Consider the following 17,010-nt stretch of genomic DNA (forward strand, 5'->3'; position numbering starts at 1 on the left):
AAAATTTAAGACTGACAATATCAAAGAAAACATACATAACTGGAACTCTCATACACGCTGTTGAGAATACAAAATGGTTCAACCACTCTGAAAAATTGTTAGTTTCTTGCAAAGCTAAACATATGCTTCTTCTATAACCAGCAATTTCACTCCTAGGTATTTAACTCAAGAGAAACAAAAACATATGTCTACACAGAGAGACATGCATGAATGTTCATACCAGTTTTATTCAAAATGGCAAAAAATAGGAAACAACCCAAATGAATAAAAAAAACTGGGGTACATCTATATATTGGTATATTAGTAAGCAAAAGGAATGATTTTTTTTAATATATCTAACAACACATAAATCTTAAAAACATCAAAGTGAAAGAAAACATACATAAATGGTTATATACTTCATAATTCAATAACATGACATTCTAGAAAAGGCAAAACTATAGAGACAGAAAACAGATCAATGGTTACCTGGGCCTGGGAGGCTGAGGAGAAATTAGTTACAATGGGCACAAGGAAACTTTTTGGGGTTATGGTTACATTCCATATCTTAATTATGGTGGTGGTTGCTTGACTATATGCACTTTCTAAATTCATAAAACTATTCAACTAAAAGAGGGTAATTTATTGTATGTGAATTATATCTCAAACTCAAATAAAAATAATATTTTTATTTTTAAAAATCATATTTTTAAAAATCAATGAAAATGGATAATTTATTCAATAAAACAATGTAGAGACATATGACTACTTAAGATAAATACATTTGATTCTTATTTCACTTAATGTAAAAAAAAAAAAGAATTGAGTGGCCACTTTCAGTTACTGCAATGTATATCAGAGGGTACCAAAAATATGGAGTCCAAAGAAACAATCATTTAGGCATTAAGTAATTATAAGGGCACTAACTCTTATTTTTTTGCACACTTATAATGTGATGATCCTTTCCTCTTTCCTAATAGTTCCTTGGTTAATGCAGTAGAAAAGAATGACTTGGAAAAGCAAAGAAAACTTACTTTTCATTATCAGCTATAGTCTCAGGGTTCGAAGGTACTTTACGTAGAGAGATTTTCCTCCAACAGCAAATAAGAAGGACCTCTTTTTTTAAGGATGTAGTTAGTTGTACTTGGTCAAAATTTCTTTAAGGGATAAAATTCTGCAACCTCAGCAAGATAGAGAATTGTCATATCAAGAGTTTGGTTAAGAAATTTGAAAAAAATCTGAATTATTCTTATCAAAAATAGCAGGGAACTGGACCTGACTTTATAATCTACTACTATAATTATCATAAATAAAAATATTTAAGCACCGAATATGTTAAATGTAGAACGAAAAGCTTGGTGTGTAAAAGCAAATATAACCAAACAACACAATTTATGTTTTGATAATATTCGATGACATAGGCTTCTGTTATCTATGCTGTTTTAACTTTTGATAAGAAAATTAAGTATGGAAATGGCAGAGAGCCCTCACCCACCTAACTACGAAGATCTTAAAAGAAGTTGGTCTAAATGAGACGAGGGTTAGAAGAGAAATAAATACAAGAAAAAAAGTTGATATCTGAACAAAGAAGAGTTAGAAGAAAAACAAGAATATCTTGAATTTGCATGAAGTTTATAATAGACCAAATATTTTCACATAACAAACCTCGTTTCATTTACAGAACAACTCTGAGTACTTCCATTTCACAGAGGAGGAAACAGATAGGAGGTAAAGGCAATGAGCTACTAAGTGGAAGATCCAGGACAAATGAGTGGTCATCTCTAAAGGGTGAATTTCAGGGGATCCAAAAGAAGGTGACTCTTTATCTACTAACATTCCACCCCCAAACCTCAACTTTGTGGATTCTACCAGTGTCTCTACTTGAGGTGAAATGTTCTCTTACAGTTATCAGTGGGTGAGTTAACTTAGTAAATTGCTGTTTGCCATTTGCACATTATGAATTCCTTTAAGGTTGCTTTTCTTAATCAGTTAAGAACAAGGCCCTGAGGCGTTGACAGAAAGGGGAAGGGAGCTCTACCACAGAAACAGAGGACATTGCTTGGGAGAAGGGCTGCCAAGGGAGGAGTTATGGGGCAGAGAGACAGAAGAGAATACAAACAAGAAATGACTTCAGCAAATTAGGGTTGGCAAGAGAGGGATAGCATGGCAAGGACAAGTGAGGCGATGGGCTGACTGGCCTTAAAATCAGGTATGCACAATTTGATTAGGTGATTAAAAAAAACAAAACTCAGCCCAGCAGGAATTTAGAGAAGGGTAGGGAAGTGGTCTAAACCCAGGCCAGAAAACAAGATTACAAATGGAGGCTCCACTTAGTTTAGGGCAAAACATGCCTCTAGATCAATTCTCAAAGCCCGTTGGATTTGAATTCCTGATTTCTGACCATTTCCATAAAATGCATTTATTCTCTCTTCCTCAGAAGCCAGCCCACCATCGTGACTATTACACATGCCAGATATTAAACATAAGTCAAAGGAAGAAACAATCTTTGCACTTTCTAATGAGCACCTATTTTTTCCAAGCTTTGTCGTCACAAAGGTTGTAACTAAACATCTCTCAAGAAGACAGTGATGAGTATGGTAGGGCAAGGCCCATTTGAGGTCTGGGGTTCTGGGGTAGAGATCTGTAATTAAGATAAAGTGCTCTACACTTGAAACAATCCACCCCACCACCCACCTCACCCTCAAATCCCCATGATCCTCTGAACCGCTCATCACATACTTTGTGTGCCAAACAGGATATCAGTGACACTTCTGCCGGGTCATCTGCAAAACTGTTTGAAAGCGAAAGTGTAAAATTAAAGCAGCAGCTAACAACGCTCTGTACCTTGAATGCTTCTTTTAAAAAAGGCTTTACATCCTTCACACGACCAGACGCCATAGTGATATCCTGACGCGTAGTCACTGCAGACTGCACAGAAGTGGGCATCCCTCTTTGAACTTGGACTAGTAACAGGGCTGGCACAACTGCTCCCACTAATCTTCCTTTTCGGTGTCTCTCTGGAGGCAAAGAAAACATTCATTGTAAAAGAGCATTAAGGGGAAAAGAGATTTTCTAGAAGGGGAAAAAAGAAAAAAGAAAAAAAAAACCAGCATGAACATTGCCCTCCAGGGTTCATGATAAATATATTCCAGGAAATCTGACCAAGCAAAACCTTGTTACTGATATAAGATCTACGAAGAGTCACGTTGTTGGAAATGACTGATGTTTGAAAGTGGTTAGACAAGTTGACACCCACCCATGCAGTAGTAACTACAGATGATGAGCACTAGTAACTACGGATGGCTAGTTGTAGCCATCGGGGTGCACATCTCTGAGTGTAATAAGTGACCAGATTGAGTCTTACCCATAGTTCTGAACCACAAGCAAGGTATGCGGTAGCCTTCCATAGTTCCTAGAGTTCATCAACACTGCATGGAGGGGCCTAAACTCACCTAACCATTTTCAAGTATCAGTCACTCCCAACAATATCACCAAATGCCCTTCAGAGTTTCCATTTAAATGGGGGAAGAAAAACCTTTTATTCTGCAGTTCAAAATAAAGGTTTAGAATAAAAATAACCGTAAGATGGGTAGCAAATGGACTTTGAGTTATATTAAGGTGAATACTGTATGTACTCAGATTTCGAGAAAGGGAGAGAAGGGAATAAAATAAGGGAGTGAGAAAGGGGAAGAGAGAAGAAAAGGAGTGAACACATGCCTGTCCTTAAAGAAGGCTTTGAAGAAAGTAGGCTCTCAGTGCTGCGTGGAGGGGCAGGGACTTGTGTGGAGGAAGGAAGAGCCAAAAACATATCTGGCTAGTTCTTAATTTTGCTAGGGTATGTTTCTTTTGGAAAAGAAATAGTAGAGGTATGATTAATTTATAAATGATGGTAATTATTATGGTTTAAATTACCCAAATATTAGCAGAACTCTGATTAGAATTCATGCTCAGAAATAAAATATTTCTTCAGTTAAAGATAATGAAAAAATGTTACTTTAAAAAAGTTATCTATAATTTTTATATTCTCTTGTATTTTTCCAACAAACAAAAAGTTTTTTGAAAAGGGGAAAAATAAGAACACCATGTAACATGGCTTTCTCGAAGTTTTACGATGGCATTTGAAAGTAATGAATTTCAATATCCGATATGCTATAACTTACACTTTGGTTGTTTTAGAAGTTTATCTTCCCCTCATGCTTCTTCCTAAACAACCTCTTCCCTCCAGTCATAATTATCATTAAAAATATTACAAATTAAATGGAAATAACCATCACATTACCCTGTATTTAAAGAGTACAAATATTCCTTTTAACTTCTAGAAATTTCAACTAAAGTCTACATTTCAATAGTTTCCTATTGATCTCTACAAAATGTTTAGTTCATTGTTTAAAAGTTTGTACCTATTGTTGTCTGTCTTTTCAGGCTTCACGTGTTTAGTATTTCATTTAAGCTGTAATACTGCCACAGTTACATTTATCCTGGAAACAATTTGTCATGAACACTAAATTGTGATTTCATTACAAAAAAATCTAAATTGAAAGTATTTCTTTTTCAACCCAAATCACTTCATCAGGAGGAAATGATTTAAGTTTCATCTTTATTGTCTAAAGACAGTAGTCATGATAGTGAATTCTACCCCACAACACAGATTTACAGACTCAACTTTTTAATGAGAACAGAATATCAGAACAAATATTCTAGAATTCAGAATATGTTTTAGGTGCCCTAGGTAATCCACAAGACTAATAAAAATCTTGTATAACACATATCTTTCTTCTCACTAAATCATAAAGGGATTTGGATAATGTCCATTAACTATAATTCAGAATGAAGACTGTATTTACCTGTTTACAGGTACGGTGTGTTCTAGTGATCTTGCTTCACACCAAGGACTCTTTTGAGGTTCTGCATACAGAAGTGACGACTGGCAATGGAGCGCTAAAGGAGAGAGGTGCCCAGGAGTTGGCCACAACACATTTGAGCTTGTGGTCTGTCGACCAGGCCCACCTTCTGAGTTATTGGCACTGCTGGGAATACTGTAATTCATCACAGCAGGGTTATAGAATGTCATGGCTGAATATTCATGGTGGCTCTCTACATAAGAGGAAGGTATGTATATGGGGCCATGCTCCAGAGGAAGGACAGATTGACTGCAGTTGTAGGAATCAGGAGAATTAAGGCTAGATGGTGAGTTTTTGATATCCATGTCTTGAATAGGTAACATCTGAGAAAACTCCTTGTGAGAAGAGCCACAAAGGGACATTATAATGTTCTCAAAGTCTCATGGGCAGGTGTAATGGCTGTAAGGAATAACAAAGGGCATGTCTTAGAGCTACAAACATACCTATTAAAAATGTTCAAACATTTTTATTAAACACATACACATACTTTATGAGCTTAGAAATAAATCCTGAAAGATATACATGAAAATATTAATATCAGAGGGATGGAAATTTGAGTCACGGAACTCTCATTTTGTATTTCATTCACTTCTTTATTGCTTATGTTATTGTTAACAAGAATATTATTTACCATGAGAATTTATTATAAAATCCTCTTTAAAATTAAAAAACACAGGATTAAGTGAAAGCGACACTAAGTTTTTTTTAATCTGGAACAAGATAAGTATTATAAGTTCTTATGGATAAACGATAACCAGGAAAACCCTGAAAGAGCAGATTGATTAGCAGGACCAGCACTGACAAACATTCAAATACACCATGAACTGCCAATAATAAAAAACAAGGAATAGATAGGCCAATGTAACTGTGTCAGTAATCAATTCATTGCCACACGGCTTCAGACGCACCCTTCAATATATGCTCTACGATAAACAACAGAATTCCTATAGAATTTAAAGTGAGCCGATGCTAAACTTTATCAGTAGAGGGCGCTGCAGGGGCACTGCAAGACGAAGAGGCTGCTGTGATTTCTGGCCTTCTTGGGCAGGGCGGAGGCCAGCTGTGTGGGTGTGAAGACGTGCAGCGGAGCCTGGCCCAGCCTCTGGTTCAGAATGAGGTCCCGCTGCAACCTTTTGGCCTGGGAGGTTAGAGTTTCCTTATAACTTATAGTTTCTTATAATAGTTAATTAATTATAAGTAATTCTTTATATCAAACCTCCCTTTTTGAACCTATTGTATATTTTCTATCTCTTGATTGGGCCCACACTGCTACATAACAGAATGGAAAATCCCAAAATAGCAAATTCGAAAACTCAAAAGGTTTTAGAAATTGAGTTTCTGATAACGGTGGTATCTCAAATCACTTGGAAAACAATGGACAAAAGAATTACCACCGGGAAAGAATGTATGCCAGAATAAACTCCAAATGATCCAGAGATCCAAAAGTTAAGAGAGAAATGGAAGGAAGAGTGGGAAGGAAGGAAAAGGGACAAGGAGGAGCTGGGGCTGCACAAGTGCTGGAAGCAAACAAAGTAAATCCCTTTATAAAATGGGTGTGGGGAAAACTTAACTATGGCTCAAAATCCAGATGCAATAAAAAGATGTGCATAAAAGCACATCGATTCAATACATAAAAGCAAATCTTGTCATATCATAAAAACATGCCATGGGCAAAAAAACTAATGACAAATTGGAAATAAAAATATTTTCAAGGAGATAATCTCACTAGTATCTAAAGAGAACCCTTAAATTAAGATTTAAAAAGACCAAAAACTCACTCGAAAAATAGGCAAAAGACAAAAGCAAATAGAACATACACACCAAAAATAAATAAAGGGAAAGTGAAGCACAAAAAGATGCTCAAACTCATTCATAAAGGAGATACAAATTAAAACTATACCAAGATACCATTTCTCATTTATCATGTTCGGCAAAAATTCAAGTGTTTGACAACCCTTAGTAAGTCTATGGAAAAACAAGAACTCTCTCCTGCATTGCTGGTGGGAGTGCAAAATGGCACAACCTCCATGGGTATATGTATATCAAAATTACATGTGCTTTTACCCTCTGGACAAGAAGCCCACAATAAAAAAAAAAAAAGAAAAATAGAATCATTTATTACCACTGCAAATGATTAATACATCAGTTCCTCACTCTGAAAATTAGTAATTAAGGGAGAAGAATTAAGCCCATACCCTGCTTTTCAAAGGGGATCTGTAGTTTATCCCAAGGTGAAGGGGAAACTCTTCTTTACAAAAGAATGCCACCTAATAAATAGTTCAGAAAAAAATATCTGGATGAATAATTAGAGTAAATAAGTCAAAATGTTAACAACTACTGAATCTAGATGGTAGAGATATGGACACTCATTATACCAGTCTTTTGACTTTCTATATGTTTGAAATTTTAAAGGAGCATTGGAGAAAAACACAAAATACACGATTAAAATTGGAAACCTTAAAAAAGAATAACTGTAATAATATAATGTGGAAAAAGGAACAATGATCACTAATAAATAATGAGAATCCATGAGAGAGATCATTAAGAAACTTGCCTTGAGAAGTTCTCCATCTTTAATATTTTCAGTTCCAGCTATCACCTACTTCCATATGTAGGCAACTTGGCTATCTAAAGCCCCAAATTACCTTCCTTCTACATTTTCATTTGAATGCTTACTCCATTTGTCCTCAAAACACAATGTATCTATGGTGGTTTTAAAATAGTCCACAAATCCTTCAACATTTCTCCCATCAAAAGGTAGAGCCTAACCTTCCCTTTGAGCATGGGCTAGATTTAGTGACTCACTTCTAATGAATAAATTATGGCAGAAGGGATGGTATGTGACTTCCAAGATTAGGTCATAAAAGGCACTGCAGCCCCTTCCTGGCTTGCTCTCTTGGCTCACTCACTCTAGGGAACATTAGCTTCCATATTGTGAGGACACTCAAGCAGCCCTATGGAGACCTACTGCTAACAGCTGGCAAGGAACTGCAGCCTCCAGCAAACAGCTGTGAGAGAGATATTTTGGAAGTAGATCCTCCAGCCCACATCAAGTCTTCAGATGACTGTAGCCCTGGCCAACATCTTGAAGATGTAAGCTGGAACCATTAATTTAGCTGCTCCTGGATTCCAACTCTCAGAAACTGTATGAGATGTTTGTTATTTTAAGTTGCTAAATTCTGTGATAACTTGTTATAGAGCACTAGATAATTAAAACAATTTCCAAGATAAAATTCATCATTTTCCTCTCAAAATCACTCATTTCCTGTGTTAATGACAAAGCAAATTAGTTACCTTTGACTTATCCTCCCCCGCTTGCATCCAAGGACCTTTAATCACCAAGACACACTTTTTTTTCCCCTCCATGGTGCCTTTTCCATGCTGTCTTTTGCCACCATCTGAACAAACTTATTACTTCTTATCTGTAAATCTGTAATAGGCTCCTTACTACTCCTTGTCCCTCATTTGCTCCTTCTCCAGGTCCATAGAGTGGCCAGATTAACATTCTTAAAATCCAGCTCTGATCAGTCCTCTGCTTCCCACCAGCCTCTGTAGTAAGTCACAGTTTTCTAACATTCAAGGCATTCCAACCTAAATTCCACTCTGATCTGCTATTTTCCTACAGGAAACCAGCCATATCCAAATAAGGAATATGTAAAATGCATTATGAATTGGTTGGCATTTTATGCCTTAGCACTTTTCCCACTCTTAGCAACCCTACGGTTATTGACATATAAATTTAATCCTTTTTATTAGATTACAACTACATTGAATCCTTCTTGGAAATGGAAAAGGTGGGATGGGAGAGTAAGAAGTAAAGTTAGATTTTAAACTACTTGAAAGCACATACTAGATTTTATTCACCTTCCATTACAACTAAGTAAACATTTGTCATAAGGAAAGAATATGAGGAAATGTGCTTAAAATATAAGATTTCACTAAGTCAAGGGTACTATTCAGAGATGGGAGCACTTTCAGTAGGCATGGTACTGTGCTGAGACAGGAACCTGCCTTCAGGGAGCCTCTGTAACAGATAAAATGACAAGGAGCTAATACAAAGGTGCTACTGCTTCTATTCAACATTGGCCACAAGGAGCAGGAGAGAGAATGGTAGCTGGAGAAGAATTTACGATCAAGGAAGTTTGGTGTTTTAAATATGTGCATTTATTAATCATGATGTACATAATTTCATGTTTCAATTGTTTAGATTCCCAATCAACATATACAATCCGATTCTTAATAGAAAATATGCAAGATATAGCATATAATGCTAATCATTGTCAAAAATAGCAGTTTCCAAACTTTTTTTTATTGTAGTAAAATACACATAAAATTTTCCATCGTAACTATTGCTAAATGTACAGTTCAGTAGTGTTAAGTACAGTCACACTGTTATGCAACCAATCTCCAGAACTCTTTTCATCTCATAAAACTAAAACTCTACACCTGTTAAACAGCAGCTCCCTCATTCCTCCTTCCCCCCCAGCCCCTGGCAACCACCATTTTTTCTGTCTCTATAGATTTGACTACTCAGTAACTTATATAAATGGAATCATAGAATTTGTCTTTTTTGTGACTGGCTCATTTCACTTAGCATAATGTCTTCAAGGTTTATCCATGTTTTGATTCATGTGTCAGAATTTCCTTCCTTTTTAAAGCTGAATTCCATTTGTACTTATACACTACATTTTGTTTATCAAGGAAAGGTTTTAAAGAGATGCTTGAAAACATTCACCATCCATGGAAATGACCTAGGTTAGAGGGAGTGGCTGACATACGAGTGACCACAGGAATTGGTAATTAGGTCATTGGTAACCTTTTAGATGGCAGATCCAGGGCTGACAGCATTATTAGAAGGCATTTATCCCTCAATCTCTCCAGAAAAGACTTCTTTTATTTCAATCCACCTACACATACACCTGCTCACTGTGCTTATGCTTTCAATATTGTACCTTGGCAATTGCATTTTAGTGGATTGTTTTCTCTTTATGATCTGAGTATATCTTATGTAGCTAAATATTTAATCAAAAGACATTTAAAGTACTTTAACAGCACAACTTAAACCATATACATTATAATGAGAGCAAAATACTTGAGGTAACATATGTAACAAATTGTATCTATGCATAATAAACTGTAACCTGGAGGTAATATTTAAATTTTGTATTTATTGAACTTTTTAAAAAAGAGGTAAGAAAACAAAGCTGGCTTACTAACTTTCTCATATAGAGTACTTCTCAAGGTAAACTTATATAAGAATATAAGGGCAAATTCAACACTCTCAATCATCAAATGAAGACTGAATTATATTTAGAAAATTATGAAGCAGAAAAGCAGTGAATTTTAGAATAACAATTTCGATAAGACTTCAAATTAATGCTTAAAAAATGGTTTAAACAAAAAACTATTTTCTGAACATTTTGCTCAGTTACTCAATTTCATGTTGTTTCAACTTTGCATTAACAAAAATAAGTGTATTTAGCAACTTAGCATAAGTACTTCAGCAAAGCCAACACACCAAACTATCAGAAAACTACTTCTATCTTTTCCTTTCATTAGGCCTCTTAGAAACAAAGTTTCTACTGACACAAAGTGGTGAACAGTAGCATGGAAATTCATGAACTGGAAATAACACTTCCCATTACCCAGTTGGAAAATGAACAATAATTTAAAATGAATACGGCGTCTCTCTCAGAAGCAGAGACTCAATCCTGCCATTGATTTCTACCTATAAGTGAAATGTTCATTCTCAGCCCAGAAATGCTAAAATGACCTGTCAGACACACACTGCCAAATGGCAAATGCTATGATTCATCCAATCCATCAGGTGACTTTGCTTAGAAAATTTAGATTTCACATATATACTCCACACAACCTCTCTAGAATTTCTACACATCCCCAGTACCATGGTAATTAATGAGAGAGATCTGGTTGCTGGACATTGATTAAAAGGTTATGTTGCTTTTTGGCTGGATATCTTTTAGATATATCCAGATTCGTGTGACAACTATTCATCAGTGAAATTTTGGGTAATTAGTAACATGGTAGCCAATGAAAAGAGTTTTTCTTCTTAAGCAAAGACACGACAAGGGGTGAGGAACTTAAATCATTGCAGCAGACCTAGGAGACAGAACAGGCAGCAAAAGGGAAGCCTTCTCCACTGGAGGTCTATAAAAGTAAATTGAAAAAAAAAAAAAAGGTCATTTGAGTAGTCCTTCTCTAAAACTTGGATCTAAACTGGTTAAGGAAAGGATCCCCCAAAGTTCAAATTTTTTCAACATTGTCGGACAGGATTTTCCTCACTCATTTGAACACCCCAGCATGGCCTCAGTGACCACAATATCTGGTACAACAGGGAAAAATAGTCTCTAAACAGTTTAACTGTTGGGTCTGGTAGGCATGGAATTTTACCTGGGCAACAAAAGAATATGTACCCAGACATCCTGATTCTAAAGATTAATTTCTTTGCATATCAATTTTCTTTAATTAGTCATCATAGCCAAAAAAAAAAAAAAAAAAAAAAAGCTGGCCCATACAGTTTGTGATGAACAGTCCTTGTCTTCTCTCCAAAAACTTCCCTCTCCCACTCCTCCAGCACACACACCTGTGTTGAGCCCTCACGTATGCATTCAGCGGGGAAGCTTTTTATACACATGGGATTATGGTGTTCTAACATATTGGCTGGAAAACACATTACAGCTCTTAAACTGAAATGAGTTTTTTAAATTACAAATATTGTAGCGATTCCTTGGAGAAGAAAAAGGCAGCCCCTAGAAATAGCAAAAAGACACTGCAGAAAGAGTAGACTGATTTTATCAAAGTACTTATCAAATCTAGTTAAAGAACAAGAAAGCAGTCACCACCAGGCCCGTTTTAACATATATTCTGGTCCAATGGACAGAGCAGTACATGGGGTCCTAGTCCCAGCTCTGCCTGAAAGCCAGATCTTAGACAAATCATGTAAACTCTGAGTTTCCATGTATTCTTCAGTAGAAACAGGGACCTAATATGGGCTACACCTTTTCAGTGCTTGAAGGATAAAGTGAAATGATATATGTGAACACATTCCATAAAGTATTATTACATATCCAAGAGGACGAAGTCAATCTATTGGCATGCCACTGGATAGGCCTATAGTATTATACAGAATTTCTAAACAGTTTAGGCTAAAATGGCTTTATGGCCATCCTGAAGATGTTTGCCTAATTTTTCTTTCTTCACTTCTGTTTCACAATCCATCACCACCAGTCCAAATAACTGAACGGCTGGTAGTAGCCTGTCAGCACTGTGTGGAGCATAAAAATGGTACTTTCTTCTTATGCTGTATTCCAAAGCCTGCCCATCACACTTTCCGAAGCATTCATTTCAAACACCCATATCTGTGTGCCCCACAGAAGTCATAAGTTAACACTCACAAAGCAGATACTAGAAGGCATTTCATGGAAAAGATAAAAATATTTAAGTGTCAAACATCTTTGATGTGTATAAGTGGCTGTTTGCCAATCATTGGCCTTAAATGTATCTTTTTCCAAAGCAAAATATTAATGCTATCAATTTACTGTTAATTAGGAATAAAGAAAAAACTCCAAATCACATTAGAACTGATTGTTAATAATCAATTCACATACAACTCATAAAAACATGTATTTTCCAAAATGAGAAAAACCTAATTTCCCTAGTATCCCATTGGAATTTACTGAGCTGAACAGGAAACAGAATTTTGAGGGCTTGAATAGGGGAAGAGGACAGAACCTCAGGCCCAGGGTTATCACATGCTATGACAGAGGTGTGGAGGAAGAACCCACCAACCTTCTCATCAGGAAGTTTCTGCTCCTTCCTGATACTAACAGCTGGAGAAAATGCTCCACTGTGAGGATAGTGAACCACATTCAAACATTCATTGGGGCACAATGGGAAAGAGTTATGGGTAGAGAGATTCGAGAAGACGTGTCTAATACAGAAGTTAAACTAAATACACTCTGTCTTGGGTTTGATAGTAGAACACAAAATATTTAGCAACAAAAGGTTGCAGTGCTGCTTTGAGGAAACACAGACAAGTCCAATAATATGTCTTTCCAAGCGATCCTCACTTTGCTGCCCACTCTCAAACATATCCACACAAAGATTCCCTGCCAAAAGCCCTTAAGTAAGAGCTATAACAGTTCCAGTTAGAAATGCCATCTATCCAGTTTACTGGTGCCTCATAAACTTGCCACTGCATATCCTAGTTACTGCCACTGTGGTTCTCTGAAAGGGAAGTTGCATGTTTAAAATACAGGCTGTTTTTCATAGCATAAAGGTAAAAGGAAAAAGACATCATCTGACATATCTTTATTAGGAGTGCCTACCAATAAATGGCCCCTATTTACTGAATTGAATAATGTAAAGAATATTAGTTTGCAAAAGATTTTGCACCTATGTCCTGCAGGAAATTTAGATTTCAAAGTATGAGCACAGAAATGAAGAAAACTTGATATCTACAAATAAATTGGGCACAGATCATAGCTCCTATTTAGGAGAGTATTTTAACTTAAGCAACCACGATCACTCTATATTTTATTTTAAATGTCTACAAATTGTCATTTTCAATCAGCCTTTTGCTCCTCACTATTTGATAATATGTAATTTCAGGTAACTTTCTTAATCTCAAGTATAATAAAAGTATTCCTTAGATGCCAAGATTATAAAGGAACAATAAGTTTTATTAATATGACATAATATATTTTAAACTGCCTTGTATTTTAGTTTGAGATAACTAATGATATACACCATAACCAAAGACTTTAACCGCAATGGATCCAAACTTGCTAAGAATTAAATCTATTAGCCCGATATGAAGGTAACATTTAGTCCAAGTCTCTAGTTTCCCATTTGCAAAATTTATTCCTAAGTATACAGGATTAAGACAAATTATCACAACCCGACTCATCCCCCCAAAATGAGGGGACTGAGGTTTTCTTTTGAGAAAAGGGAAGACAATTATTTCTAAGGGAAAACATACTGAAGAGCAAAACTATAAAATCAGCGAACAGATCAGTGATTTCCAGAGGTTGGGGATGGGTGGAGAGGGTTGACTACAAAGGCATGAAGGGGACTTCGGAAGTGATGAAATTCTTCTATGTCTTGATTATGGAAGTGATTACATGTCTGCATGCAACTGTTAGAATTCCCAGAGGGGTACAACTGAAGAGGCTAGATTTACTGTATGTAAATTATATTGCAGTAAGCCTGCCTTTTAAAAAAATACTGTCATGTCTAAAACAACCTGCTGGCACTGAATCGTGAAGTCTAACATTCAAGTACATATATATACATTCCTTGAGGGGTCTAGATGTAAGCATCAAAAAAGTTACCAGTAAATGATTCGGATTCAGCATTTTACATTTTTTATTATATAGTTAGAAGGACAAAATGACTCAGAACACAAACTAAAACTATCAAAAGATATATTATGAATCATTACCTGTTGGATACACATTTATAGAAAATTACAATCTTATTCCTAAAAATGGACATCTCAATATCTATTAAATGCTTATTATATCTTTAAGGGTTGAATTTAGTAAATTTTAACTTTTCAGTATTGTAAATAAATTTTTAGAAATGTAAAAGTGATTAGAGTCATTCAAGTCCCTCAGAACCACTATGAAATGTGTCCTAAATGTGTGTTTAATTGATTTCAGAGACTTACACACATCTTAAGTGTTACAGAAAATTGGCTGCTTTTAAAATAAGAATGTTTCAGTAATTCAGCTGAAAAAAATGCTGGAACATAAAATGAAATCCTAAGGTTTATGCTTTAACATCTATTGATGAACAGATCCTTACATTTTCCCTCTTCTAGAATGTATGCAGAAACATATTTGATTTTCTGCAGGAAAAACAGTCAAAGTATGCAATGTTTTCATAGTCAGTACATTTACTTTTTACAATACTCACAGCACAAACCTTTTCACATGTTCACTTTTTAAACAAATATCTTTCTCCAGACACAGAGGAAAATAGCCACTGTGAAGTTAGAAACTTACAACAAAAGTAAAAATTCCTAATGGAATGCCCATGTAAATACCAGAAGTCAAACAAATTAAGACAAAATGTTTCTTCCAAAGATTTGTGTGCCGCCAAAATGCAAAGTTGCTTTTTAAAAAGCTGGTAAAATTGAGCCAACCTTATTTTCCTAAATGAAAATCCACTCAAATCCAGTTTTGTTTTTTCACAAAATTAATATTCCCTTGACTTAATTTTGTACTTCCAATATGAATTAGGCACGAATAGTAACACAAAGCGTTAACAAACAACAAATAGCTGGGTTCCTCTTCAGCAAAAACAGCACAGAACTTAATCTTGCTCAGTAGGCCCAAGAGAAGTCAATATGCTTTCTGATACGACAGAGGAATGCCAGTTAATACACTTTAAAACACTAGTCACCTGCCTGACTGATAAATGTGTATCTTCCCAGGCCCACAGAATCAAGCATGAAACATCTTCAACATTCTGTCAACATTTCGCCCACTGTTGAGAAATCCATAGAGAAAAATCTAGATGAGTGTTTTCTTTCAAAAAGACATGTGTATTAGTACAATCAACCTGGAGTTTACATGCACAAGCTAATTAAATAAGTTAACTTGACAGCGTTTTGAATAAAAATAGAGCATAATATTTCTGTTTCTAGTAGTTTCCAAGACAGTGGGCTTTCTTTTGGGGGAGGGTAGATTGTCTTTTATTCTCAAGATTACTGGTTTCCCAACGCAGGATTTCAAACAGAAGATCAGACAATTAAATCACACCTTGAGCAAAGGGGCACTTACCTTCCTTTACAAGCTCTAAAAAGCGGACACGTGCTTTTTCCGGAGTAGTTCTATTCCCCGCACCTGGCTGGCGGCCACCAGCTGCGAAGAGTGAGCTCACCTCAAGCAGCCCAAACCCGAAATGCCAGCCTCTACCCGCAGCACCGAATGCCAGTCACAACCTGAGGGTCCCTCTCCTGCACGGCTCCCGACGCCTGCTCTCCGCCTTGCAAGTTTCCGGAGGCGATTTTCGCAACCCCAGCGCTTCCAGCGTCCAGGCAACAGGTGCGAGGGAGTAGGTATCAAAGAGTCTAGCAGCCCGAGACACTGCAAAGACCACAAACGACTTAACCAGGAGCCTCTTCTCCCTTTTAAAGACTGGGAACGAAAAAGACTCACGTGACCACTGAGGGGGGCGGGGGGGGCTGAGATCTCGCCACGTGGGAGCCACAGGCAGGACTGAGCTTTGTCTGGAGAACCAGGCACACCTCCACCCTCCTGGCTATGAAGATCCAGGGTAAGGCTGTCTGAGCGCTTCACAGTCTCTGGCAGGGGTAGCAAAGCACAGATGGCACCCCTCGCTCAGCCTCAGGTTTAGCAGGGCCTGAGAATGTGCATTTCTAACTAGGGTCGGGGGTGATGCTGACACTTATGCTGCCAGTCTGGGGACCACACTCTGAGAATCATGTCCCTGGACCCTGACCCACATGAGCCTGAGAGGGATTGGATGCTTCTTGTCAATGAATACAGAAGTCTGACTTTAAGAATCTAGTAGTGAAACTAGAAAGGCTTTGGGATTTGTCCAATCCGCAGCTACAAGCGCAATCGCGTGTCCCTAGAGAGGCAAAGCCATCTCGCCACGGCCCAGAGGTGGAGGCTGTGGGTTCTCAGTTCTCAGGGGCTGGGAACTGGGAACTTCCCAGGGACTGGGAAGGCTTTCGCGTTAAAGAAAATATCCCAGGAACCTCCTCAAACTCACCTCTTGTAAGGAACACTCTGGGGAAACTCTGTGCCCCCTCTGCGACAGAGACCCTATTTCCTGCTGCGCCTTTGCCAAACTCACTCCGCAGGCGAGCGTCCCCTGGTGGCAGCTCCAGTTCCCCCAAATTCTCCTCCCTCTCTCCGCAATAGCCCACACAGTGTGAAGACTATGACTATATAGTAGTTATTGAGAAGCAAGTGGCTTTAGGGCAGCCATCGATGTCAAAAAACAAACAAACAAACAAACAACAAAGAAAGGAAAGTAGATGTCCCATAGGCCATTTTGAGACCCTGGTGCCACATTTGTGCCTAATTAATCACCAAACTATCTATACATATGGCATAAGGGACATGGTTCTTGA

General features: G+C 37.1%; 1 protein-coding gene across 3 annotated transcripts in view; it reads right to left on the bottom strand.

Annotated features, from left to right (window-relative positions):
• Window positions 1-16,786, bottom strand: part of ESR2 (estrogen receptor 2) — a 58,095-nt gene extending 41,309 nt beyond the window's left edge. For all 3 annotated transcript variants that reach the window (XM_039875211.1, XM_039875210.1, XM_039875209.1), the window contains exons 1-4: window positions 16,647-16,786; window positions 15,689-15,994; window positions 4,824-5,279; window positions 2,824-2,996 (exon numbers count right to left, since the gene is read on the bottom strand). In XM_039875211.1, coding sequence (XP_039731145.1) covers window positions 2,824-2,996; window positions 4,824-5,242 — 592 coding nt within the window. In that variant the 5' untranslated portion in view covers window positions 5,243-5,279; window positions 15,689-15,994; window positions 16,647-16,786. The remainder of the gene's footprint in view (window positions 1-2,823; window positions 2,997-4,823; window positions 5,280-15,688; window positions 15,995-16,646) is intronic.
• Window positions 16,787-17,010: the final 224 nt, after the last annotated feature.

This window comes from Pteropus medius, unplaced genomic scaffold, assembly GCF_902729225.1.
Source record: "Pteropus medius unplaced genomic scaffold, Ma_sr-lr_union100, whole genome shotgun sequence".
In the NCBI taxonomy this organism is placed as follows: Eukaryota; Metazoa; Chordata; class Mammalia; order Chiroptera; family Pteropodidae; genus Pteropus; species Pteropus medius.